The 27,522-nt window shown below is 45.0% G+C and overlaps 1 protein-coding gene across 16 annotated transcripts in view; it reads right to left on the bottom strand.

Moving 5' to 3' along the window:
• Positions 1-27,522, bottom strand: part of Svil (supervillin) — a 199,800-nt gene that overhangs the window by 69,356 nt on the left and 102,922 nt on the right. For 13 of the 16 annotated variants that reach the window (XM_029472009.1, XM_029472020.1, XM_029472010.1 and 10 more), the window contains 4 exons: positions 10,633-10,690; positions 7,981-8,072; positions 1,556-1,613; positions 1,287-1,438 (listed from right to left, as the gene is read on the bottom strand). In XM_029472009.1, the coding sequence (XP_029327869.1) occupies positions 1,287-1,438; positions 1,556-1,563 (160 nt within the window). In that variant the 5' untranslated portion in view covers positions 1,564-1,613; positions 7,981-8,072; positions 10,633-10,690. The remainder of the gene's footprint in view (positions 1-1,286; positions 1,439-1,555; positions 1,614-7,980; positions 8,073-10,632; positions 10,691-27,522) is intronic. The other 3 variants (XM_029472012.1, XM_029472021.1, XM_029472011.1) reach the window with 1 other exon arrangement.

The raw sequence follows: 27,522 nt of genomic DNA, 5'->3' as shown, positions 1-27,522 counted from the left end.
GCCTACAGCACCAGCACATGGCTGAAGCAGGAGGATGGCTGTGCACGCCTACAGCACCAGCACATGGCTGAAGCAGGAGGATGGCTGTGCATGCCTACAGCACCAGCACATGGCTGAAGCAGGAGGATGGCTGTGCATGCCTACAGCACCAGCACATGGCTGAAGCAGGAGGACGGTGAGTCTGAGTCAGCCTGGGCCACAGAACTTACGTCTAAAAACCAAGCCTGAATTTGCTCACTATCTCTGATGGTTAGGTTATATGTTATATGGATGAAGACATTATGAAAACAGGGGTTTGTTTCTGGTAGTTTTATCTATTCTTGGCTCTTCACATAGTTCTTTATCAAACTGTAGCATTGTGCTGCGAGATTGTGAGCCCCCTCTGATGAGGAAACTGGTTAACAACGGCTAAAAGAAGCACCTCAGAGCCTGCGTCTGGGACAGAGCTGGGAAGCTCAGCCCCGGGTGAGTATACTGTTGCCTCTGAGGTCAGGTCAGGTAACTAATGTCCATGACTAGGCATGCCCAAGGAAAGGCCAAGTCACACACAGCTGAAACACAGTTGAAAATCAATATGCACTACATTGACACATGAAAATAGAAGGCCTCTGTTGCAAGAATCCTGAGAGTAATGGCTGCAATCATACTCCGCCAGCTCTGCTTTGCACATCTGCTTCGAGAAACTGTCCCTTTGTTGGGCATCTGGACACTTGGTATAACTTTAGGCCACAGCAGGACGCTTCCTTTACAGATAGACATTTCCCAACACTCTTTGACAGCACACTCTGTGGTGGGGAATGAGACTGTGAAGAGATGGACACCATGCCTGCCTCTGCTGGGTTCCTGTCTAGAGAGGTCTGAGGGTCAGAATACTTAAGAACTGTATATACACACAATTCCGTATTGTTCGATGGGGTGGTTAGTATTCCTCATCGATGTGACTGGATTTAGAGTCATTTCCAGAGAGGCTTAACTAAGAAGGGAACATCTACCTCGATGTAAGTGGTGCCACCCAAGGGGCTGGGTCCCAGACTGAATAAGAGTGGAAAAGAAGACAGCCAGGGGAGCAGCAACAGCATCTTTCCTAGCCTGCCTGTGGGTGAATGTGACCAGTTTCCTCTACCTCCCCATGCCAACACTACGCCTTCAGGGTCAGATGCCGTGTCCCCGACACTCTGAGTCACGATCAGCTTTTCCTTCCATTAGCTGCCTTGGTTGGTATTCTTAACTGTGTCTCATTTGTTCTGACATGAGAAGGGCCCAGCCTGGCACTGTCTGGTACTCACCAGTATGAGGGCTTGCAGGGTCTGTGGCACGCATGTATCTGGGTGTGTCTTCTTCCAGCAGCCGATGAGTCACTAGCCCCGTGCAGCTCTGCAACAGGATGGGCTGGGAGTCATTTTCTATTCCTTCTAAGCGCCTAGCAATTCTTTCTTTTCTGCACAGTAGAACAAAGAAAAGCACAGTGAGGGTGGGAACAGAAGCCCATGAACAGACTCCACAATGCCATGATAAATGTCTCCACCCACCAGGGGTGCACCACAAAATACTTTACCTTTTCATTTCTAAAAAGTCTTTCCTCTTTGGTTCAAAGATTTTTCTTAATTCTGCAACTACAACAGAGCAGAAAAGAACAAAATACAGCGTGGTGTTTAGTGGTTAGGTGTGTGTTCCATTTGCTCCAGCAATGCACCAGACAGGACTCAAATGGTGGTTCTCAGACCCCCTCGTTTGTTTTCAGGTAGGAAGGGAGACACTAGACAAGCAATGTGTGCATGCAGCACCCACCCCACCCTGCTAGCAAGTAAACTCAGACAGGCTAAAACAACAAGGCTTATGTTTATTTTCGAGACCTCTTTCATAAGCTGGTTTTTATGCTTGTTTGTTTTTCTTGTTATGTTTACTGATGTATCAAAGCTTTTAGCTTGGAAAGCATTTGCAAAGTATGTGCTGTGAACTCCCTAGGGCTGTCTGTAAGCTCCTGGATTGCACACACAGTCACTCCTACGTCAGCCTGTCATTTATATGTAAGCATCTGTCAGTACATAGCTGTTTTCCTTTAACTACAGTTGAGAGCAAGTCCTGAGCCTCAGCAAAGGCTTTACTGGAAGAAGTGGTAACATTTGTTTCCACACTATAATCTAGGAGGATGCTGTGATTCTTCTAGAATCACTAAGAACCAGGAAAAGAGCTTTGCTGTGGCTGAGGATTCTAGCAGGATGCTGACTATGGGGCAGACGGAGATGACAAGAAATTGCTTCTTTGCAGTGATAGCCAAAGATGGCAGAGAATGGCTTTTAACCTGTCCCTGTCTTTGCTAGGTCAATTCTCAAAAATCACGTGAAGGCATCAAGTAATCAGAAAAGAAAGGAGGGGATGTCTGGTCACAAGGCAGAGCTATCAGGACAGGGGAGGAGCTATCAGGTCAGGGAAAGGCTAGCATGTAAGTAGAACATTGATAGTTTAGGGTTAACATTTTGATAGGTTGACTCATAGGAGAAATGCAATAAAGGGGCAATTAAGACATGTCATTTAGACCTAGCAATCAGCTGAAAGAATCAGATACAGATATTTGTACCTAACCAATATATAGAAGCAGATGACCCATTGTTGAATTAGGGAAGGCTGAAAGAAGCTAAGGCGAAGGGCAATCCTGTAGGAGGACCAGCAGTCTCAATTAATCTGGACCCCCCAAGATCTCTAAAACACTGGACCACCAAACAGACAGCACACACCAGCTGATATGAGGCCCCCAACACCCATACAGTAGAGGACTTCCAGGTCTGTGCTCATTCAGAGATGATGCACCTAACCCTCAAGAGACTGGAGGCTCAAGAGACTGGAGGCTCAAGAGACTGGAGGCTCCAGTTTAAAGGTCAGATGGGGTGGGGGTGGGAGCATCCACATGGAGATGGGGTGGGGTGGGGAGGAGGTGTGGGATGTGGAACAGTCAGAGGGTGGATGGGGGGGGGGTAGGGAATGGAATATGGAGTGTAAATAATAAAGTTTTAAAAAGACACAGCATTTAATTAATTAGTAACTGTTGTTACTCTGCTAGGAACTGAACTAGTAGCCTCCTGCATGTTAGTCAAATTCTCTGTCACTGAGCTAATATGCCTAGCCCAAAGTGACCACTTCAATTTCTGTTGCTGCTTTTAAAGTGGCCATTTTAACAACTCAAAGCTGTATATAGATAATTTGATTTTTCAAAATGGCCTTTGTGCTTAGAGACGGAAGTGTGCCTAGTGTCATCTGCTTTAAAACTTTTGGTGATGGGGATAGAGACATAGCTCAGCAGTTAAGTGTACTGGTTGCTTTGGTAGAGGACTCAGGCTCTATTCCCAGCACCCACACAACCTTCAGTAACTCCAGTTCCTGGAGCTCTCCTACTGTCTTCTGACCTCCGCAGGCATGAGTCACACACATGGTGCACATACATACACGCAGAAAAAACACTCATGTCACTCATGAAAAAAACTAGACACATACATAGTGTATATACATACATATAGGAAAAAATAATCTTAACCTAACCCCGTCTTTAAATTCACTAAACAGTTTTTGTGTGATTTCAGAAGTAGAAGTCTCAAAGGCACCGTTCATGACATGATAGCAATACACTGTTTCAGTTTATCCCTCTTTCCCTTTCTGGGCACTTTGATTATACTCTCAAACCACTTAAAAATAAGCTGCAGCATACCTCTTTATCTTAAGATCCTTCACTTTGAATTCCTTGCAAACATGCTATAAATAAAGTTAGAGTCAATATCCATAATGCAATTGACAGAATGTTGTGCCATAACTGAAGCTCCTAAATTGTAGGTGTTGCATGTAGTAGTAGTCAACATATAGGGCAGATATTAGCAACCATACATGGTCTAATTTCCATAGAAGGAAATCATCTATTTGTTTTCAATACACTGAGATATTGATTAAACCTAGCTATCCATTTTCCAGCTGCTGCCATAGAGCCTTTGAGCAATTCTGAGTGGTCTTTCTGCATCCCCGAGTCTTCTACCATTTCTGGCAAGAGTTTGTGAGTGAGTTTTCAAGTAAGGCCTTCAAGGGAACCAGAGAGTGGGGCTCTCACTCATGCATCAATGTGCTAGACATTCATTGTAAGACTATTAACAGCAGTATTCAGGATGATTTGTTCTGTCAAGTGCTTTTCTTGGGAAATATGGTTAGTTCTTCAAACGCCTCTGAGAGACTAAGGAATTCTAGTAAAGACAGTATTGATCTTAGTCTTCCAACTCAAGTAGAAAAAGAGCTTGGATGGAAACATCCATCAGTGCCAGGGTGCTGCCAAAACCTCACTCCTCCCTGTTACATGACAGCTGGAAAGAACAGGCCTGAACGTTGAGAGGCGCTCTAAACACTGGTTTGACTTCTAGGCAATACAAAGACAGGCAGCTTAGGAGTGACCCCCACCGAATCGCAGGGGAGGATGAGGCCTCGAAGGTATGAGGTTCCTTTTAGAAGAAGGGAAACATTGTGGTAATGGTCTGACAATTTGGTGAACGTGTCAGGAGTCAATGAAGCATATTCTTTGCACTATATTTTAATAGCAGTGGTAGAGACAACAATGTACTTCTATTTAATTCTAAAATGAAAAATCTATTTAATATTATAATATTATAAGCCAAAGACTTATTTTATTTTAAAAATATATTACATTTATTTATTTGTGTGTGTGCGCGTGCGTTTGTGGGTTCATGTGTGCCACAACATCTGTGTACGGGGGTCAGAGGACAGTTTTAGGGAGTCAGTTCTCTCTTTCCTCCATGTAGTTTATGGGTCTGCATGGCCTAAGCATCTCAATGGCCTTTCTATAGTAAAGACTTTTATTCCTCTCTCTTGTTGATACATGTTACAGTGAGTCCAAGAGAGGAAACAAAATGACCATCTTAATACTCAGCTTCACAGAAACAGAAACCTCTCGCTAGTGAATGAGGTCGTGTGACTCTGTCACTGAAAGGAAATGACTCTGAGATACAGCTGTTCAGTGCTTGCTTGTCTGGGGCCCAGGACAACCTAGCAGCAAGTGACACAGAAACAAAGCCTATTTGTCAACATTCTACTGCTAAGAGAAGAGCTGACAGACAGGATGCTGACAGACCCTCCGAGAGTACAGCATTCTTCACACGCCTGCAGAAAAATCAAGACCATCAGAACTAAGTTGTGAAGAAGCCTGGGGCCTGAGGTGAGGCTTGGAAACATTTTGGGGGGCTGTAGAGAGCTAAAGCCTTGTAAGTTTTGAAACATGAATATGATTAGTACATATAATTACCATGTCGACTTGGAAAAACTGTACTTATTTTTCATAACCATCTACAAATTTTGGGATTAAACTGGTCAATATGCTTCTGCTTTTCTATGTTGTTGAAAGTGAAGTATGAAGTCCTAGGGGGCAGCAGCACATCCTGTCTTCTGATCTCATGCTGACCACATGTTGCTCACTGCAGTAGTTATCCAGAGGAACTGGGGGAGAAGACAGAAGAAGGAGGCGTCCACTGAGGGGGGATAGTGGGAGGATGACCCTGAAAATATAGACCTGTGCCGGACAGTTCTTGTCAGCTACAAAGGAACCAAATTGTTCCCCTTTATAGTTAGTTTTGATCATAATCCTAGATGTTAAACACAGCTTTGTCATGGATGTGACTGGGTGTCAATGTCCTCTGTGTTAAACAGAGCTTTGTCGTGGATGTGACTGGGTGTCTGTGTCCACTGCAGTGACTCCTAACAGCTTTTCATCACATGCCCAACAGCACAGACATCTGGGTGTAAACCCACTAGAGCATAGTCCTCCCCCTGCCCAACACCATTTAGCAATTTCCCTTCCTGAACACTCAAGGAGAGCAGGCCATTTTCTCCCCGGCAGACAGCCTGCATTCTACAGTGTCAGACTCTTGAATTCAACTGTATTCTCAAAGAACCAGCCATTTATGCTCCATATCACACAGTTCTCATTGTGACTATCCCTTGTGGTGCCTAACCTATAAATCTGATCATACATATACACACACACAGGAAAGAAAGTAGCAAACAGTGTCAGCACTGTCCCAGTCTCAGATACGCCCTGGAATCTTGGGGCACATTTACTCCATATTGAGAAGTGCTAAGCTTCTAGTCTTTCGGATGACATCTATAGCCTTTGGTTCTGCATACCATCCCTCTGCTCATCACGTGACGCAGCACGCATTTCACTTGACAGTGTATGAGTGCAGAAGCCCTGAAGCCCTTGTTTAGGTTTGCCTTGCAGTCCAATCCCCGGCGCCTTTCGAGGGCCCGACTGCAGGAGGCTGTCTGGGCAGATCATCTGTTTAGCTCCTTAGGATACATTCCAGGTTGTCTGTGCGTGCCTTTGAAACTGGATTTGGTTTCTATTAAAAGAAAATGTCTTCTGATCTAATTTCTTTTAAACTTTTCCTCCCTTTGAGCAGAAGCAAAACCAACCAACCAACCAACCAACCAAAAAAGAAATAAAACCCTTCCCTCAACTTGCTTTTCCTAAAGGAAGAGCACCATTGCTCTGTTGAGGTACTGACATTTTGGATCCAACTGATCATTGCTCATGCTACTGTCATTGTTGGGGGAAATAATGGCCAGGCAATGTTTACATCCTGTTGGAGGCAGAAGCGCAGGGAGCCAGTTCTGAACACACTCAGGTGGCCTGCTTCACGTGCACCTGTTGCTGGTGGGACAAGCATCTCAGAGAAGATAACTGTTGAGACTGATCAGATGGCTTAGAGGGTGAGAGTTCAGTCTCCAAGACCCACATGGTGAAAGGAAAGAATCAATTCACATACACAGAGTTGTTCTGGAATGCACACACTGGATGCAAACAACTAATGATAAAATATTTTTTAAAATTCAAAAGACAACTGTGATATTGTGTCTACCAGCTCTGTGCTGAAAGCCAGACCTGGGACACACTGTGTCACAGTACTTAGGAGGCAGGAGCAGAGGGTCATTGGGTGTTCAAGTGCAGCCAGGACTACACAGTGAGACCCTGTTGAGAGAGAGAGAGAGAGAGAGAGAGAGAGAGAGAGGGAGAGAGAGAAGCTATGAGCTATTGAGCATAAATCATCTATATTGGGAGGAAGCAGAGAGGTAAAGGAAGCAGTCCTGGGTTGGGAGGTGCAGAGGGAGAACAATGAGAACTTAGGAGAACAGCTACCTTCACAGAAATGTAATTTGAATTTTTCCTTAAAAATTACCTTAATTTTATTTCGTATTTTTCATTAATTTTTTTCAAATAATACAATTTGATCATGGTTTCCCCTCCCCCAATACTTCCCAGATCTCACTTCCCTACCCACCCAACTTTATATTCTTTTTCTTTATTAAGCATATGAATGTTTTGCCTGTATGTATGTGTGTGTGCTGCACTATGTTGATGCCTGGTGCCCAGAGAGGTCAGAAGAGGGTGCTAGATCCCCAGGAACTGGAGTTAAAGATGGCTGTAAGGCACCACATGGGTTCTGAGAACCAATCCCAGGCCCTGTGCCAGAACAAGTGCTCTCAACCACTGCCAAGCCCTTGAGCCATCTCTCTAGATTCCTAAATGATTTTATTTTGTGAGGCACAGTTTTATTTTCTGCTCCTGGCCCACCTCACAAACCCTGGGATTATAGGCTTGAGCCACGAAGCCTGGTTTATGTGATGCTGGGGGTGAAGCTAGGTGCCCTGCACACTAGACAAGCACTCTACCAACTGAGCTACATTCCCAGGCCCCTGAGGATGGTTAAAGACAAAAGAAAGAATATGGACTATGTGCTTTCTCCTCTTCATTCAGCCTCCAGCAGTAGCTGGAGGGACGAATAACAGACAGAGGGGAAGGCAAAATTCAGGAAAGACCCCTGAACTGAATCTTGTGCTTGGAGGGGTAACGAAGGAACATGGAGGAACCACAAACAAAAGTGTCAGGGAGGAGTGAGCTCAGACCCTGCCGGGCCATGTGGAGAAGCTCTTTCTTACCTTTCGGGAGCACAGCTAAGCACTTAGCATCAAGGCCTCTCCTGTGCTTGGCAGGTTCTTCTTTATCATCAAAGGAAAACTCTTTCTGAAAGCTGAAAGTTACCCCATTAAAGCCATATTTAATTAAGATGGAGACTAAATACTGAGCAAAAGAAAACACTAAGCAGAAAAACCAGGCTACCGTCCCACGTAAGCATGTGTTTTATACTGGTGACTTTTCTTCCATTTATTTACATTTTCCATTTATTTACACATCCATTTCTCTCTCTCTCTCTCTCTCTCTCTCTCTCTTTGGTTTTTTCGAGACAGGGTTTCTCTGTATAGCCCTGGTTGTCCTGGAACTCACTTTGTAGACCAGGCTGGCCTCGAACTCAGAAATCTGCCTGCCTCTGCCTCCTGAGTGCTGGGATTAAAGGAATATGATAATTTGTGTATGTGTGTTCTACTATGTAATTAGACTGGCATGAGCAACAGCTTGGTGTATGTGGTGGAGAAAACACCACTGAACCTGTGAATTGTCTTCCTTTATTCAGACAGGCAACACCCTCTTGATCCCAGAACAGCTGAGTATGTTAGGCTAAATCACTCAACCGTCACTCTCTTCCTCAGAAGGCCAGCAACTTATTGAGGCAGTCTGGATGCTTTTCCCAGTGTTAAATTACATTGATATTACACGTGTCTTCAAGCCACCAAACATTGGCATGGGCAAATGGGGAGAAAATGCCCAGGAAGCCTTGCCATGAATATGAGAGAGTGAAGCGAGAGACTGATACAGGAATGGGGTGTGTCCTGACATATATACTGACCCTAACCCCAGCTACAAACCCCATTATCTCCTCCAGACTACATGTACACACAATTTGGAGGTATCTAAATGCATGGTGCCTGGCCTGCCCGCTTGGCAGCTGTTGCTGTGCTTTGAACATTTTCACTAGGGCTGGCTTCATGCTAATCACCAAAGGTAAATTAGAAGACAGGGAAGGTAAAACCCCTCTGCCTCATGATTTGGGCTTTCTCTGCTGCTGCATGTCTTGTGTGCACAGAGACCCTGAGCCAACGATACCTTTTACACTTGGTGCCCTGCCAGGTAGGTCATTATGATCAGGTTACATGAAATAACAGCCCAGGTTAATGAAGTTTGGTGTCCCATTCAGCCAAAGTCACCAAAGCATTGACCTCCAATTTACTCTCTTCTTATCCTTGAATAAATAATCCCTCCCTCTCTCCTAGCCCTTATCTTTCCTTTCCTTATTTATTAGCTTCATTGTAGTTAAGGTAATCTGCTAGGGAAAGGTTAGGGAATGAGTCCAAGGTGCCATTAATGACAGGCCAGAGACATGAACCATTCATGAATCAAATAATACCTCTGTACTTCTGTTAACTGCTATGTAGTTCACTTTATACTTAGATGTACATGGAATATACCAGAGGCTTTCCTGCACAGTATGTTTATAAGATCCATGCTCCGATTTCAAACGCAGAGTCAGATAAATCGTTACTACAATGCGAAGGAACCATGTCCTTTGTAGCAAAGTGCCAAAGTCACGATACTTTAGGGACAAGAGCATCTGAGGGGCAGGGAGGCTGGCCCAGAGGTTGGCTCCTCCTAGCACAGTGATGGACAGGTTGAGCCCCATCCCCAGGTGCACCAGGGATGGCCCTGCACCTGCACCTAGGACTGTCTGACTGGGAGCAGTGGCGTGCGGCAGAGGGCCCTATGCAGCTGCCTATGTCACAGTCTTTCACTTTTGCTTGTCTTAGATCAGCAATGTGCAACAGGGTCTGACAGTAAGCAGATTAGATTAGCACCCACAATGCCTGAGGGGAAGAAAATTGCAGGTGCAGTTGAAAGACAGGTGGTTAGACTAGAGAAGAATTCACAAGGACAGACAAGCAATGCAGACAGTCATGGAAGAAAGGAAGATGGGTGTGGGGGAAAATGACAGGAGGGGCCAGATTAAGCTTTTTCCTCAGAGAGCGAGAGAGAGAGAGAGAGAGAGAGAGAGAGAGAGAAAGAGAGAGAGAAAAGGAAAAACAAAAAGGCTCCCTAGGGGCAGATTCAAAAGTTTAGAGAAAACTGAGAGAAAAACAGAGCAGTAGCGCCTGCTTAGGCCATTAGTTACAAATGTCACAAGCACACGTTCTGTTTCTCAATGTGTTCCCAGAAACAGTTTCAAGTACAGAAGAATCGATAGTGCCTGAGAATGCTGTTAAGTCTCTCTCTCTCTCTCTCTCTCTCTCTCTCTCACACACACACACACACGCACACGCACACGCACACGCACACGTACACACACACGCACACTTTGGAACTGAACCTGGTACTTTGCACAGGCTATGTAGAAACTGTACCATTAAGTCATGTCATCAGCTCATAGCAGTACACACGTGTGTGTGTGTGTGTGTGTGTGTGTGTGTGTGTGTGTGTGTGATACCCTGAGGAAAAACATACTGCCAAACAAACTCAGTGGGATAGAAAGCTAAGAGCCCAAGAGGCTGCACACACAGTTCATTGGGAAGTATTTGCCTGCATGTGTGAGGCCCCGAGTTCTATTCCCAGTCGGCAAAAGGAAAGAAGGGATTTAAGGGACCATCATAAAAGCCACCACGCATCTCCAAAACGTACAAGGCCGTGAACATAGGCCACATTACCTTGCAGCTTTTCTTTGATGTGGGAATCCCTGGAATCCTAAGTTTTTCTTGTTGAAATCTAGGGGAAAAGAAAAAACATAGTGTTAAAACAGTCACACAGTGGCTTAAGACATTCCAATGGGAAAAAGGACATTATTAAGCAAATAACAGAACTAACAACTTCTAGAAAACTCCATCTAGAAATCTTGCACACCAAGCTGTCTCTTCTCAAGAGGCTCGAACAGAGCACATGGGTTAAACAAATATCTGACATCCTTCAAAGCCATTTCAATGGTTATGGCAAAAGAATAACTTGAAGCAATTAAATACCAAGTAACGGCTCTATATGGTGTGTGTGTGTGTGTGTGTGTGTGTGTGTGTATGATTGTTTAAGTTAGGTCAAGATAACCAGAGATGATGATGTAGTCTGCTGGTAGATTTGTGATTCCTGCAGAGAAGGTGAGGAGGTAGGAGCAGAAAGGGGTACCTCTGCTGTGTCTCTTCTGTTTTGTTAAAAATGTAGACAGCAACACATGTAAATGGTGTGCGGGTGTGCTTGTGCTAAGGTTCTAGTGAGGAAGTCGAAGGGCAGCCTGCAGGAGTCAGTCCGCTCTTTCTACCATACGTGTCCTTGGAATTGAACTCAAGTCATTGAACTTGGCAGCAAGTGCTGCCTGCTGAGCCATACCACTGGGCAGACTCATTTATTTTGAAGATAGGATATATGATGTACAGACAGCTCAGAATGATTCCGTGCAGGAAAGTCACACATCCAGAGTGAACATGTTAATGAAAACCCGGCAGAGACAGGATTTATAATGGGATTTTATAACACGGCCAGCAATCCACTTCGCAGTGACCAAACGCAAGCAGAAGTGGGACAGCAACTCCTTCCCCCAAGAAAGTGACTTTATGGTTTACTAGTTAGAACCATAGCCCACGGGGTGGGAGTGGGGGTGGGGCTGGGGGTGGGGGTGGGGGTGGGGGTAGGGGGGAATGTATAGGCTATAGCAGATGCCAACATTTCTTTATCCATCAAAACACATCTCAAGTCCTAAAAACTGGAAATTATGGCCAAAAGGGAGGCATCGGAAATGAAGTGTATAAAGTCAATTAGACAGCCAGGCTTTTATTACAAGCCCACAAGTACCCTGTGAGAACAATCTGAAGAAAGACAATTATGGTCAAAGGACGATCAAATGTTATAAAAGGAAGTGCCTGAGTTGTTCTAGTCTAGTCCCGACAGAATACTTGTGCTATGAAATATCCTGGGTAGATAACGTCTGGGTTTCATATAGGCATTTAAATATCTGTGGCACCTCACTTTTGTTCTGACACTGCAATAACTAAAAGCGCTCCAGCAAGTGGATGGGAAATGCTAGCTTGTCTCTGGGCTGGGGAGGAAGCCACCGAAGAGACAGTGTTCTCTCCAAACTGTCTCACATGAAGAGTTAAGTCAAAGAAGCTCACCTACCACTGTCTGCTGGAAATAAGTTCATACATAAGATGTAGTTTGAGACAATATTTTACGTACAACTTGGCATATCTGGAATTTGATCCAAAGTTTGGAATCTAATTATCAACATTTGCCATATAAAAGCTTTTGTGGCTTAACAATAGAGAGATAAAAAGACATTTCCAGCAATTACCTGCTGTAATTAGGAACTACAATAGTTAACGCACCCTTCCAGACAGCTGCAGGACTAGGCGGATACTGGAGAATACTAGATTCCACAGCAAAGATATTAGAAAATGGATGCAGAAATGAAATGCACGTTCTGCATCCCCCTCCTTGTCTTACCTTGCTTCTCAGAGAATCTGAAGGCTCCCAGGCAGCGGGAAAGCCCTGGGCTTCTGAACATGGCTGCACACAGAAGGCTGGGTACCACCAGCCTGATCTGACAGCTAATTCTCAACCAGCAATGGCCTTGAGCCCATCTAAGCAAAACTGGGTTGCAAATTTCCAGAGTGCAGGGCTAGCGTGAGCGACCAGGCACACGTGGCTTTGAGCTCACAGTGAACACAAAGCAAAAGGCTGCAACAGGTCAAGTCCTTCATCAGATCACAAGTAGAAATTAGAGGGGAGACACTGCCGCAGACAGCACTCCAGCAAGGGGCACTGAGGATTATACCACAGCCAGGCCACAGACAGTCAGAGAATGCTTTGCATAGTAAGACAAGGCTGAGACCTAACTATCATGCCACTGTGCAGAAGAACTCTCCCACTTTCCTTAGAAACAAATAGCCCCAAAAGCAAACCCCACAGATGTGTTGGGGTACAGTGCCTAACTGTTCCCAAGCTGCCCCATGCTTGGCTTTGGTTGAGCTAAATAAAATATTTCACTTAACCAGGAGCCAAAAATTCATACTTAAGAGTTAAGATTTATAAGCAACATGTGAGTAAAACTGTAGAAAGGAAAAGACAGATATTACCAGGAGAGTCAAACATTTTAATGTGAGACAGAAGCTATTAGGCTTTAGCAACAAGCTGCTGCCTGCCCTGTTTCAAATGCAGCTGGTAACTGGTGGGCTCAACTCTGGATAATGAGTTTGGAAAACCAATGGACAATCAGTAGAAATGGGTTGCGTCCTCTCTACAAAGGGACATTAAAGAACCTCACAGGAACCAAGCTCCATTACAGGGTAAGGAAGCAAGGCTGAAGAGATAATCTGCTTCCAGAAAACAATCGGCAGAGATGGAGCCGTGGCATCAATGGGAAGGTAGGTCAGGGTCATTGTTGTCCTTAGCCTATGTGGTGGCTCTGAGTTTGTCTGCCTTTGAATCCTGAACATTTATTTATATCTACATAGCACACAGTAGATTGGCAGTAAATTTCGCAGCATGACCATATGAAATAATGGAATAGTGTTTTCTGAAAGTTAAAAAGATACTTTAGAGCCTATTGTCAAACCAGATCACCTTAGAAACAAATACACTGCTGCTGAAAATGAATGTCCATCCACTGGTGGATAGATGAATGGATGAAAGGATGGACAGGCAAGTGATATTAAAATGCACTCTACATTCTCATGCATGGGAACGCTTGGTTGCTAATTGCTGGCACTCTTTGGGAGAGGCTATAGAATGCTTAAAAGGAAGGAGGCATGGCTGGAAGAGTCCACTGAGATGTGAAAAGCCTCAGCTATATAACCTACAGCTATGGATCCCACTCTGCTCTCCTGACAAGATGAACTGTATGCTCTTAAGCTGTCATCTGATATAAATGCTTTCTCCTTTAAGTTGCTTCTGTCAGGTATGTTACCACAGTGACAAGAGGAACTAAGACAGTGTGTGCTAATGTAGACCACCAAGGGTCAGGGGCCTTGGCGTGATTTCTCTACATGCTCAGTTACCTCTTGTAAGCTCAGGATGAAACATAGAAGATAGGGTTGTTAAAAATGAAAGTTTAGAAAATAAAGCCCATGGGGGAATTGTGTAAGGCTGTGGATACAGCTGACTCTGGGCAGGGGATGGATGTCACATGAGCTCTGCAGAGTGTAGGAAATGATGCCTGGGAACAAAACTGGAAGAATTACTAATACTGTTGGCCTCACCTATTAGCCCATCAGAAAGCAGACGGATTCATGGAAGCAAGCAAGCAAGGAAGGAAGGAAGGAAGGAAGGAAGGAAGGAAGGAAGGAAGTTTTTTATGAAACAATGGGTATAAAATTTAATCTACTACTAAGTATTCTATCTGTAGGAAACCAATTGAGATCAAAGAAACCTCCATTTCCTGTCATAGAAGCATCCACAAGTGACTGGGGAGATGGGAGATGGAAAGGACACCACCTGTGATATATGACAAAGGGCAGCTCAGTACACTACTGTAGCTCTGAGTATGGAGGTCCCTGTAATTCAAGAAAGAGCTGTCCTTGTAGAGGTCTCTCTTGTGGAGGAGGGAATGGAAACAAGCTGAACCAGAAAGGAGAGTAGCGACTACCAACTTGTAGATGGCCGTTCTGTTTGTGATGAGGTGAAGATCTGCATCTGTTAGATCCTCACTTCTGTCCTCGGTGCTTGCCTCCTGGACACACTGTGTCCTCCTAAAGCCTCCCAGGGAGGGTCTATGCTATGGCCTGTACAGGCAGGCCTATGACCCCATCTGCAGACAAGAAAGCTGTGATGGATGACGTAGGGACATTTCCTGGGAAGTCTTTTCACCACAGTTAATAAAGGCATGGGCAGACCAAAGAGAAGACTTCCTCCAAGTTCACCTCACTGTAGCAGTAAGTTGACAGAGCTCCATTACAGGGATCAGGTGTGAGAGGCTGGAAGTTCCCCGGACAAACTCTATCAAACATTGCCCTAATCAACTGTTTATCTATAATATAACCCAGAGGGCCTGTGAGGGTCCTCACAAGGGAATGTTAACCGACATGGTATTCAAAGAGTCTCTTGTGGGGGATCATAGATGCTTTGATTCAAAATGGCAGTGATCATGTATAAAGCAGAGGAATATGAATACAGAAAAGCATTCACAAGGGACTGGGGAGACAGGTAACAATGCTTGCTGTAATATATAACAGATGTAATATATAAATACCCATGAGTGGACTATTTAAAAATGTTCTCCCTTCATTTTTACCTTCTTCTTCCCTCTCTCCCTGCCTTCCTCCCTACCCTCCAAGACAGGGTGACAAGAATCTCAGGCCAGCCTCAGACTCACTCTGTAGCCCAAGGTTGAAACTAAACTCCTATGCCTTCCTCCTCCAGCTTTGGAGTGCTGAGATTACAAGCAAGATCACATGTCTAGGTTATGCAATGCTGGGGGTTGAACCCAGAGCTTCATGCATGCTAGGAAAACATATTTCTAAGTGCCAAACTCTCTGGAGAGCCTAAAGAAATAGAGGGGGTGGCAGTGAAGTCAGAATTGGGTGAGGATGTATGTGGCCTCCCTCAGCTGCAAGTGCATCACTGACCAAGAATGGTCACTGTACATTAATCGTGGAGATCAGGCACGCGTGTGACAGCCTTGTGATGCCACCTTCCTTCTCCCACTGAAGATGAAAACACTTTCAGCCTTCTGGAAAGCTGAAGTGAATGGAAATAAACAACACAGAATGGTGTGGCGCAGCTGTTCAGATACACACTACTGTGAATGAGAGACAATTTTGAAAATCAAGATGTGACACAGAAACGATTTTACCAAAAGTAAACATATGCTTCTAAAAATGTTGGCTGGCTTGAAGTCCCAAGGCTGAAGACTTGAGTTTTATTGCCTCACAAAGGAGTACGTTGTACGCCAGAACAATGATAAATGCTATTCCCCTGTCCTTTGCTGAATTTTATTTATGTGCTTAATCTGAGGTAGAAAGGCCTAACTTGAGGGAGTCTCACCAGTGGGAGCCCATTTAGGCTCCCTCATTACCTTGCTATCACAGTTGAGTTCTTCATGCTTTCCAAATTCTAGTTCCATTTCCCCACTGCCTGCTTCCTGAAGTGCTCTGTGGATTCTGTTCCACACTAATATTTTGTACAAGCTACAAATAAAATTTTATCTTCCATCACGACGTAAGGTAATTTAAAACAGGCTGTGTGTTCAGGGATGAAAGGGCAGAAATATTTTCAACAATAAGATACATTACAACTCATAGCTACCTCTTTATCAGATGTGTTGAAAGAAAACCATGCCAAACTTCTTATAGAGCAGAATACCTTTTTTTTGAGACAAAGGCTTACTGAAATCTTCTTAAAGAATTATTGGTTTCTTTGAAACAAAACTTCAAATGAAAAGTGTCAACAATTGTCATGAAAATTAGTTAAATAGATTTATATTAATTAGGGTCTCTTATTAATGATTGGTGGGAAGAAAAGTCCAGACCCCTCAGCAAATGGACAAGGAATTTCCAGAGTAAGAGCAGAGGAGCAACAGGAGGTTCACGTTTAAAAAGCGCCCTGGGGATAAGGGTGCAGCTCACCAAGGCATGCACCTGTCCAGAATGTACAAGGCCCTAGGAGGCGTGACTGCCGGCATCACAGTATGAACAGATGGGTAAAGACGTTAAATGAATACTGAAGCATGCATACAAAGCGTTATCCACCCTTCGAAAGGAATGGTATTCTGACACTGGCTACATGGGTGAATCCAACTGCATGGCTCCACTTATCATAAGTTCTGCACTGAGGAAGGACTCTCATGCAGCAGGGGTGCTGACAACATCTCGGTCACCAAGAGAGGTGGAAAAAGTTCTCCCCACCCCCACCCCTCAAACTCACTGCTTGATGGCTTCTGTATGAGCAGATGCAAAGAAACTACAAACTACCAGGAGGAGTATAAAAGAGTGAGTGGAAGGAGCTTTGATTATCCCTGGGACCCTTGAAGGGCATTTACCAACACTGGCTGTACTGGCTAGTTTTGTGTCAACTTGACACAGCTGGAGTTATCACAGAGAAAGGAGCTTCAGTTGAGGAAATGCCTCCATGAGATACAACTGTAAAGCATTTTCTCAATTAGTGATCAAGGGGGAAAGGCCCCTTGTGGGTGGGACCATCTCTGGGCTGGTAATCTTGGGTTCTATAAGAGAGCAGGCTGAGCAAGTCAGGGAAAGCAAGCCAGTAAAGAACATCCCTCCATGGCCTCTGCATCAGCTCCTGCTTCCTGACCTGCTTGAGTTCCAGTCCTGACTTCCTTGGTGATGAACAGCAGTATGGAAGTGTAAGCCAAATAATCCCTTTCCTCCCCAACTTGCTTCTTGGTCATGATGTTTGTGCAGGAATAGAAACCCTCACTAAGACACTGGCCTTAGTTTAGATTGCACAGAAAAATGGAACAACCCTCCTTGTTGGGTTGAATTGGCTAGTCATGTTTACACAAACAAGAATGTTTAGTGGCCCTCCAAGTAACACACTTACTAAGCGTGAAAGCCTTCCCAGTCCAGTGGGATTCCAGTAGGGTCCAAAATTGAAACATCAGTATAAAAGCTATATGGTGTTCATAGGACATGGGGTTAGATGGTAATGCTTTCCTGGAAGAAGTGCTGGTGAACACTAAGAGGGGGCAGCAGGAGGGGAGAGGAGCTGAGTCCAGATGGAAGGAGAGCCTGGAGCAAAGATATAAATGCATCTCCTCAGACCACTGGAAGGTGGGAAGGGAGAACACCAGAGCCAGCTCTGAAGTTCAGCAGTAGGAAAAAAAAAAAAGCAACAAGGTCCAGATTCTCATCATCTATTGACATGGAGCTAAAATAGATGTGCTGTGCTTTCAGACAGAGAGAAAACATCTAGGCATGGAGACATTGTAACCCAGCATTTCTTCCTATGTGGCTGCAGGCCTACAGACAGTGAGACAGAAAGACATATAAAACCTCTCTCTCTCTCTCTCTCTCTCTCTCTCTCTCTCTCTCTCTCTCTCTCCCCACCCCAGCAAACAAAACAAGACAAAAAAGCAAAACATTGCAAATTTACCCTAAACATCAAATCTTTTCTTTTAAAATTCATTTTAACTTTCCTCCATCATTAAAATTTATTATTATTATTAATATTGTTGTTTTTGTTACTGTCATTCATGAGTGTGTATGTCTGAGCTCACATGCTAAGACGCATTGAGCAGAGGTCAGAGGACAACTTTATGGCATCCATTCTCACCGTTCACCTTTATGGGAGTAAGGCCCTGAGGCACCTCCTCTCCCCATCAGCATCTGCCCTTTCCCATGACTGTTTGCCCAGCATCCTTGAGGCCCTACGTTCTATAGCCACACCTCCACTCCTGCATCCCAAGGGAGACAAACCTTTCTGATAACGTTGGTAAAGTAAGTCAGTACAAGCTACACAGTAGAAAGAGCCCCAGTGAACCACTTTACCCTCTAAGAAGTCCCTACTACCGACTGACTGTCTAACCATACCATAGAGCATGTCTGCCAAGAAGCCCACATACCCCTGTCACTGTAGAGTGCTATAATTAACTGAATGGTACTAGGCCATGTCTCCAGGGTGTGAGCTCTCCAGCTCCTCACAGAATATGAGTCCACTGCAGCTGTCTGCCAGCCTGTCTTCAGACACCAGCCTCCTGGGGCTGCCTAATAAGGTCATCTGCAAGTTGACTGGCTGGCTTATAGGTCACCCACTGTTTACCCTGCAAACTGGGCTGGCAGGCAAAGCAGGAGCCTACCTTTGGCAGACAAAGGGTTACCCTTTGCCAAAACCTCTAAAAGGGGTGCACTGACACCCATTATTATAATAGAAACTCCTCCCAGCAGAGACCAGACTGTATCAGTTGGTCTACTTTAACCGTTGACGTAAGGGTTCTAAGGTGGTCTGGAGTTTTAAAGTTCCTTTTCTGACTTCCCCTAGCCTTTTGACGGTTCATCTTTAGAACTTATGTAGCATGCATATGTCTCTAGGCAGTTCCCTGACATCAAACTAGCAATCTACTGTGGCAAATACACACATGTCCTACATACTTTACAATTCCCTGGGTCAGATGCAGCCAACAATATATAGCATTGCAAACAATAAGCTAACACTTACAAAAAATACATTTGTGTATTTTCGGAGAAGGAAGCTGAATTGTTGATTGAACTATACTTAGACACAAACATTCATTATTCTGATTCTATTAAGATTCAGCTCAGAGCCTCTCAGGCCCAGGCCTTTGTACTGCTATATAAGGAGAAGCAGCAGAGATGTGTGGCTCACCACTCCTTACAGCACCAGCGTCTGTCTCTTGTCATTCAGCAGGCATTCCTCCCTCAGGCTCACCAGGACTCACACATGCCCAAAGCTTCTAAACGTTCAAAGAACATTCAAAAAGGAGGCAAAATTGGGAAGGGCAGGTCAAGGAGACAGGACCATATTCAGGGACAGAATCACAGGGACTGGGATTCAGAGTGTCCCTCGGGTCCTCTCTGAGGGCAACCCCCAACAGCTCCATGGCTGTGCTTTCCCTCCATCACTGCTGTGTCCAGTGTGAGCAGTTTGGCACTAACATATTGTCAAGCAACGGGTGTGGGGAAATAAAGAGGGTGGGAGAATAATAAAGGGGGTGGGAGAGAGTCCCGCCAGAGCTCTGGGGCTCTGGGCAGGCAGACTGGGGGGAATGCCTCGAGCTCTCCATGTGGCCCGGGTAGGCATCTGGCTGTGGGAAGCCATGGAGCCCCAGTCCTTGGGGGTGGGGGGTGGAGAGGGAACAGTCTAGAAGAGATGACCAGTCTGTCAAGAGATGACAGGTTCTAGCTCTTGGCCATTGCAGGATGTTGCTGGACACCACGGAAGAGCTGAGAACAAAGTGAGGGCCGGAGAGAAGGCTGGGTCAGCCCTGGGGCCGAAGGGAGAAGAAGGCAGGAGGAGGGGGTGCTGGGCGGTTCCCACGTGGGCAAGAGTCCTTGGTCTCTTCTGGTGGCTAGAAGCGCTGGGAGGCCTTCTGGTGGGGAGTGGGGAAGAGTGAGGAGATAAGACTTGGCTCTTTAGGGAAAGGCCTATTCCGTTGTTCTAACACAGTGGGTCTTGATGAGCAGAGATGGTCCATGGTTTATTGTAGAAAACAGAGAGAGGGGGGAGAGGAGAGGAGAGGAGAGGAGAGGAGAGGAGGCTGGCCATGGCCACGTGGAGAGAAGGGAGAAGGGAGGGGGAGAAGGAGAGCTAGAGATGAGAATAAGAGAGGTAAGAGCTTAAGAGAGAGAGAGGAGGGGCCTAGCAGCTCCTTTTATAATAGGCTGGGCTACCTTGTTGTTGCCAGGTAACTGTGGGAAGGAGCATATGTGGCTATTGCCAGGTTAATGGTAGGGGTAGAGTCTAAACAGAATATCAGAAGCTTGGGACATTGTCTACTTGACTGATAGTCACAGGATTATGAAGCTGGGGGCTTCGTGGTGTCAGGAGACTATGTCTGAGAACGTGGATCACTGTTTTGTCCCTTGTAGTGTTTTCTACTGGGTCTCTGGAGTAAGCTTCACTCAACCAGAACACAGGCTGCCTTTCACGGTGCCACAACGGATCATTTCTATAATTTCTTAGTGACTCAATAGTGTTTGGTTTCAGACCCTGGGACAAGTAACTGTTGTGAATATTTTATATAATAAAGCAGACCTGGCCTCCAGATTCTCCCAGTATCCCTCAGTCCCTACCTGGCATACTCTGTCCTCAATCCTGAACTTTCCAGCCCAGGGCCTGCTGCCCTTCCCCAGAGGCTCCTCTCCATACAATCCAGACATTTTGTTCTCCACTCTCTCTCCTCTCTGCACAACTCTTTCTTTCTCTTCCCCCTCTCTCTTCTCTCTCTCTCTCTCTCTCTCTCTCTCTCTCTCTCTCTCTCTCTCTCCAAGGTGACTTCCCTGGCCTCATTTCTTGGGGCTAGTGAACTGCCCACCCAAGAGCAGCTTCCCAATATACCTGCATTTACTATAATTTAATCTGGCTTGAATTGGCTCATTTCACTGGTGGAGAAATAACTTATCAGTTGGTATGCAGCAGATACTCTCTGCATCTCTGAGAAATAGTTTGTGGGACTTGAGACAAAACTATGAAAAACAGAGGTCTATCACATACTAACGTGTTAAGGGTTAAAATTCTAGGTTTCCTTAACCTACAGTTTCGTCAAATAGTTCCGCAGGAGATTCTGAGATGGAGGTGACTGGACATTCCTGTCTAGGAGTTCTCAACGTAACAAGCTCCACCCGTGAGTAGTGCACAGTGATGATGTAACCAACAAGGCGGCCAAGAGTTAAGGGATCGCTTAGTCTCAATATTTCTTTTGCTCACAACTTTGACCCTGGAGGAATAATCTGCTTTGGATTTTCTAACTTAGGCACACCAGGTAATAAGCACATCTTCCCACCTGTGTCCACCTGTCTCCCTTCAGGCACTAGCAGTCTGGTTAATAAACTCCATTGCCCAGGTAACACTTACAAAGTAGATGTGACACTCCTGAGGATTTAAGTTTCCATATAAAAAGATGGAGATATATGGGTTTTGTTGAGGCCCGTTAAGAAAATACTACTTCCTCCTGTCAAAAGCATAGAATTGATACTCTACCTCTCAGTGGAGACCTGGCATTCTAAACCACCCAAAATATTGTTTCCTCCCTTTAAGAGTAAATCCAGCTGGGTCTGCCAATCACCCAGCCAGGGGTTCACCCCACAGGAAAACCAATTCACTTGAAGTCAGTCAAGGAGATGAGAGGAATAATTATCCCAGTAATAAGACTCCAGACTGAAGTGTGCAGGCTTATATCACGTGGCACTATGGTCTGCCCATCTGAAGGTAAAGTTTCCTTTCCTCTGTGTGGTTTGTATATTCTTGGTCCAGGGAGTGGCACTGTTTGGAGGTGTGGCCTTGTTGGAATAGGTGTGACCTGGTTGGAATAGGTGTGTCACTGTGGGTGTGGGCTTAAGATCCTCACCCTAATTGCCTGGAAGTCAGTCTCCCACTAGCAGCCTTTGGATGAAGATGTAGAACTCTCAGCTCCTCCTGCACCATGACAGCCTGGATGCTGCCATGCTCCCACCTTGATGATAATGGACTGAACCTCTGAACCTGTAAGCCAGCCCCAATTAAATGTTGTTTTTATAAAAGACTTACCTTGGTCATTCTGTTCACAGCAGTAAAACCCTAACTAAGACACTCTCAGACACTGGCCAAGACCTGGATGTGCTGTCCCAAACACACTGTACTTTCTCGTTGTTTCTCTAAAGTTCTCTGTCTGCAGCCCACCTTCCTCCATGTGTCTGTTGGCTCATCATGCAACTCCATTACTGAACCTGTCTGCTTTCCTGGGCTTCTCCTCAAAGGGCCCCTGGCTTTCTTTCACCTCTGCATTTCTCTCCTCCCAAGAACTACTGAAGCTGATTGTCCAGGGGACTTTTGTTTGTTTGTTTTGTTTTTTTGTTGGTGGTGGGTTTTTTCCCCCTCTATCTCTAATAAAACTTTCCTCAGGCTTCCCTTTGAATCTGTTTCTAAATTCTCATTAGCGAGATGAACCCCAAAAAGGGACTCTAGTTTCCCAGAGGACAGTCTGGGGATCCACATTTTACACCTAGAAACTATTGGCTGGCTTCTGTGACTGCCTGAGTCCCAAGCAGTTAATTCTTCAAGGATGAGCAGGCATAAAAACCTTGAGTGTCTCCTCCTTTTCCTCAGAGGCCAGCTTTGATGGATTCCTAATCTGCACTTGAACCAGGTGACAGAGAACGACAGAGAGTCTATCTACTGCTTCGTATTTTGTGCCTAAGCTCTGTCTATCAAGATACCTCAGAGTCAGCTGGGCTTGCAGTAAGACCAGCATCTATCCAACCATCACTCACGTTCCATCATTAGAGCTCAACATCTCAAGAAACAGCAGCAGCAAAGAACACATGGATGTCTAGCAGGGCCTGGTGGTGCGGTCCTTCAATTCCAGCCCCTTGGGGGGCTGAGGTGGGTTGCAAGGACTATTTGGTTATAGAGCAAGTTCAAGACCAGCCTGAGAAACTCCATTTCAAAATAGAAAGTTAAAAAAAATGGCAATGGGATATATGACTCAGTAGCACCGCACTGCCCAGCCTCTTCAAGGCTCCAGGTTTGGTCCACACAGCAAATAAAACAAAATAAAATTAGAGCTAATGAGCTAGATGGCTCAGTGGATAAGGGTGCTAAAAACATAAGAACTGGGTTCCCAGCCCCAGTGTCAAAGATCATACACAGTAAACCCTGGTGGTATGAAGAACTCATGCAGGAGGATCATCTGGATTACAGGGATGGGGCTGGGGGTCAGTCAGCAAACAGTGAGCTCCAGATTCAGTGAGAAAGCCTGGCTGAACAGAATGAAGTGTGGAGAGTCAAAGTGGATACCAGATTTCCTCTTGTGGCCTTCATATGTTTATTCATTTGTGCCTGCACACATATATGCACATGTGCTGTATGTATATAGACATGTACCATGTACACACTGCACACACTAAATAAAACCATCAGCAATTATGCACAAAACCATTACTGATTTTATTCTAACTTACCATGATAACACTGTGAAAGAAAAATTCCTTCCTGAAGTCCTTAACAATGAAGACATCATTACCGTCTCCATCCAAAGACGTGAGGCCTCCTGATAGGCTCCCAACAGCCGCTAGTCACACACCTGGCCATTCAAGGCTGGAACCAGGTACTAGGGTTGGAGGTGTGGCTTATAGACACTGTCTCTGCAACATGGTGATGCGTCCTTGTCCCATATTCAAGCTACACAGAACAAGGGGCTTTGTCAGGACCTTTTCTTGTTCCTAGGAGGTAAGAGTGCTTTCTCTATTTTAACATGTCCATTTCTCTTTTAACTTAGGAGCAAATATGCTGTTTAATCAGGCCTCAGTGCAACAGTTGCCTAGTATGCACAGAGCTGTGGGCTTGATCCCTAACACACACACACACACACACACACACACACACACACACACACACTTGCATAAAGGACCAACTCATTGTTTGCTGTCTATTTACAAGACATGTTATTTTTAAATACATTATCAGGCTATTTTCATGGATGTATTTTTAACTCAGACACATGCTCACCCTGTGCTAAGTTTAAAATACATTGATGCAGTTCTAAGATTTCTCATGCAGCACTAATTTAACTCAGCCCCCTCAGATACAGCTGAAGCACTATCTTTGTTTTTGAAAGAATTCCTAAAACAAAAACAAAAACAAAACAAAAAAACCTTAACTACACTGTGTTGACCCCGAGTGGTGAAAAGAATTTGATACTTTTTTTTTTCCAAAGACAATTTTACAAATTATCACAAATCTGGAGGTGAACACATTTGTTTATACAGATCTCCAAGATATGTATAAAGTAAAAGTTGGAAATTTTTAAATTACTTGTTCAACAAATGTCCCCAGGGTACTTTGTTGCACATCCTGGGTTGGGACACAGGACCTGGTTCCAGCTTAGACATCAAATGTTCAGTGTGGTATCCAGAATACCCGTGGGCCTGTGCTCCCAAGAATGTGGTATCCAGAACACCCGTGGGCCTGTGCTCCCATGAATGTGGTACCCAGAATATCCGTGGGCTTTGTGCTCCCATGAATGTGCACTGGATTTTATGTATGAAAGCACTAAACACTCAGAATGCCGTGATCTCACGTTACTGGTTTCTTTACCATCCCAACTTCTCCCACAGCTTTGCACTCTGCCCTCCTCTGTGCTGAGGGATCCAAGTGCAATCCTAACCAAGAGGTTTCCTTGGCAGCCAAATGAAAGGGTGTTGCCTTGCTTAACCATCCATATTATAAATCAAAATATTTACAGTTATAAAAGTGAAACAGTCTCATAAAAAAGTAATAGGTCTCTCTAAAAACTGACGTATATAATAAACGCTTTGCATGCAAACATTACAACTATGTGAACATTGAATTCAGAGTTTCACATCTGACAAAGCGTGATGCCCAAACTCTAGGACATTAGTGTTGCCTCACTGATCAGTAAATTAACATTTTAGTTTTTAATGGCAGTATAAGAATGCCAATGAACCTACATATGTGAGTCCTCGTGGTGCAGGTGAGCTGTGACATGGGACAGCAGAGAAGGCTCTCATACCAGCTGGGCCCTAAGCGAGGTCATGTGAAAGTCTCCAGCAGGCTCTGGCTACACACGTGAACCCACAGGCTCTGGCAACTGCTGCTGTCCATTCTGAGGAGTGGATGTGTATCTGGCCTTGATTGTTGCTGGTCTTTTATACTGAACCTATAACCTACTTGTATGTTCATGGCATGTTAAAAGATGTCTCTAAAACACTACAATTTCTAAGTACACAAGTTCATGTGTAATGTGCACATTCCATTTGTCAACATTACAATTTTCAAATAAAGTCACTTCGATATATGACAAGAGGCTAGGGAATCCAATGTATCATGAAAGAAGAATATGGCCAGACATAGCGGCACAGGCTGGACATGGTGGCACAGGCCAGGCATAGTGGCACAATCCTTAACCCAAGCAGAAGCAGTGTGGATCTCTGTGAGCTTGAGGCTAGCCAGGTTTACACAGTCAAAATCAGCAGCAATGACAGCTACACAATAAGGCAGAGTTAAGAAAGGGAGGGGGGAAGGAGGAAGAAAGGGAGGGAGAAAGGAAGGAGCCGAATATGTGTAAGTTGACATTTCTGTTCAAAACACCAAAACACCATCTAACCTGGTTGCTAAGACCCTTTGGGAGACAGTGGAGGCCCCATAACAGATCTTCAACTAACAAGGGGCCCACAGTGAAGAATCCTCATGGCCATGGAGGAAAGAGATGCTTCTACTAGAAAAAACTCTGTGACCTTTAACAGGTGTAAGGGTAAATGCTCAGCACAAGCAGCCACGTAAACACACCAAGGGGGCTTTGTTAGGTAGTCTCCTCAGAGGCTCAGAGAGGGAGGCAGGGTGTGTGTGTGCGTGTGTGTGCGTGTGTGTGTGTGTGAAAAGAGATGGTCTTCAGGCAAATTCTGCACAATTATTATGCTCTCTATCTCAACAAAGTTCAAATTATTCATCTAAATATAAGGCCTTGTTCATACTCTATCAATTCCACATGATTTAATTCTTTAGGACTAAAAAAGAGATGGTGAGGGCAGATTCAAATTCAATTCACTTTCTAAATCTAAGGGGAGGGACTTCTCAGGTTCTAACTTACTGACCCCTTTGACAATTTTACATAGAAGTAAGGCTCAGGCCATTCAGGGTCACTTGGAGAGTTATCAGAAATGGTGATCCAGCTGTGGGAGATGGCAAGGCTGCAGCCCTAAACTCAGTACTGTACCACCACTTTCTGATAGCATCCATGTTGGTATTTATACAGTTAGAGGACACTTGTGAAAAAGACACTATCTATGATGACATATTAAATTACATTAAAGTTTTTGCACTATTTAAAAAGAGGCTGCTAAAGGTAGAGTTGAGGCCCTGTCAAGACGAGCTTGGCTGAGATCCTGGCAGGGATGGTGAGGCTGCCAGATGTCAGCCCCAGATTGTAACAGCAGTGAAAACTAGTAAGTTATAAAGGCTTGAACACACAGGCAATCACTTCAGCTCCACTCAACCCACTACCCAGTCTCAGGATGGAGAAAGGGCAATGACACGTACAAACTCAAAGCAAAACTATGTGTGGGATGCTCTCAGATGAAGACTCATTGCACAGGGCACCACTGCTCTCTACAGCCCACTGCAGGGTAGACCAGGTAGCCTCTGATGCGTGGCAGCTCTCTGCCATCATGCAGTATGAAGGGAGCACTTGCAGGGGCTCTCTCTGCACTGCATGTCTACCATTCAGTGCCATCCTTTGCCTCTAACTGAGATGGGTGTTGCAGTGCTCAGAGAGCCTCAGACGTCTTGTGCCCTTGGCTATGGCACAAGGGCTCTTCCCTCCCAGGACGCCAGAGGCTATGTACAGGAGCTGAGCTCCAGACTACCTTCTCTGTACTGGGGACCATTTTTATGACTGTTGTCACATAGTAAGGTCAACTGTGTTCATGCCACGCTGTGCCACAGGCCACAGTCCCCTCATCTTCTAACGATGGTCTTCCTCGGAGAGCATTCCCCCATGCCCGGTGGCCTGTACAGTACAGTACCCACCTGCACCTTGGCTTCCCTAAGTCCTTTCCTCTGTGTACAAAGAGTCTGGGGAAGCACATTAGAGCAATTACCTTGCAGGAAAGCTGTGAGAGGAAGGGGTGCATCTAGAGGTGCCACATGCTGCAGGACACCCTGCCAGAGGTTTCTAGTCCTTTCCTGTGCTATCCCATGATGGAAATCAAAAGTCAGCTTGTGCTTACTACAGAATACTTGCCAGGTAGGGATCAACTAAAACACTGCTCACTTCACAGTCAAGCCACAAAACTGGACACCAGGAAGTATTTCATAATTTACACAAAACTTGATCAACATGGTTTCCTTGACTGCTGCAAGCCAGAAGTTCAGTGTCTTCATTTCACAGATGAAAAAAAAAAAAAAAAAAAAAAAAAAAAAAAAAA

The sequence above is a fragment of the Mus caroli genome, chromosome 18 (assembly GCF_900094665.2).
Source record: "Mus caroli chromosome 18, CAROLI_EIJ_v1.1, whole genome shotgun sequence".
Lineage (NCBI taxonomy): Eukaryota > Metazoa > Chordata > Mammalia > Rodentia > Muridae > Mus > Mus caroli.
This window is presented reverse-complemented; position numbering and strand designations above follow the sequence as displayed.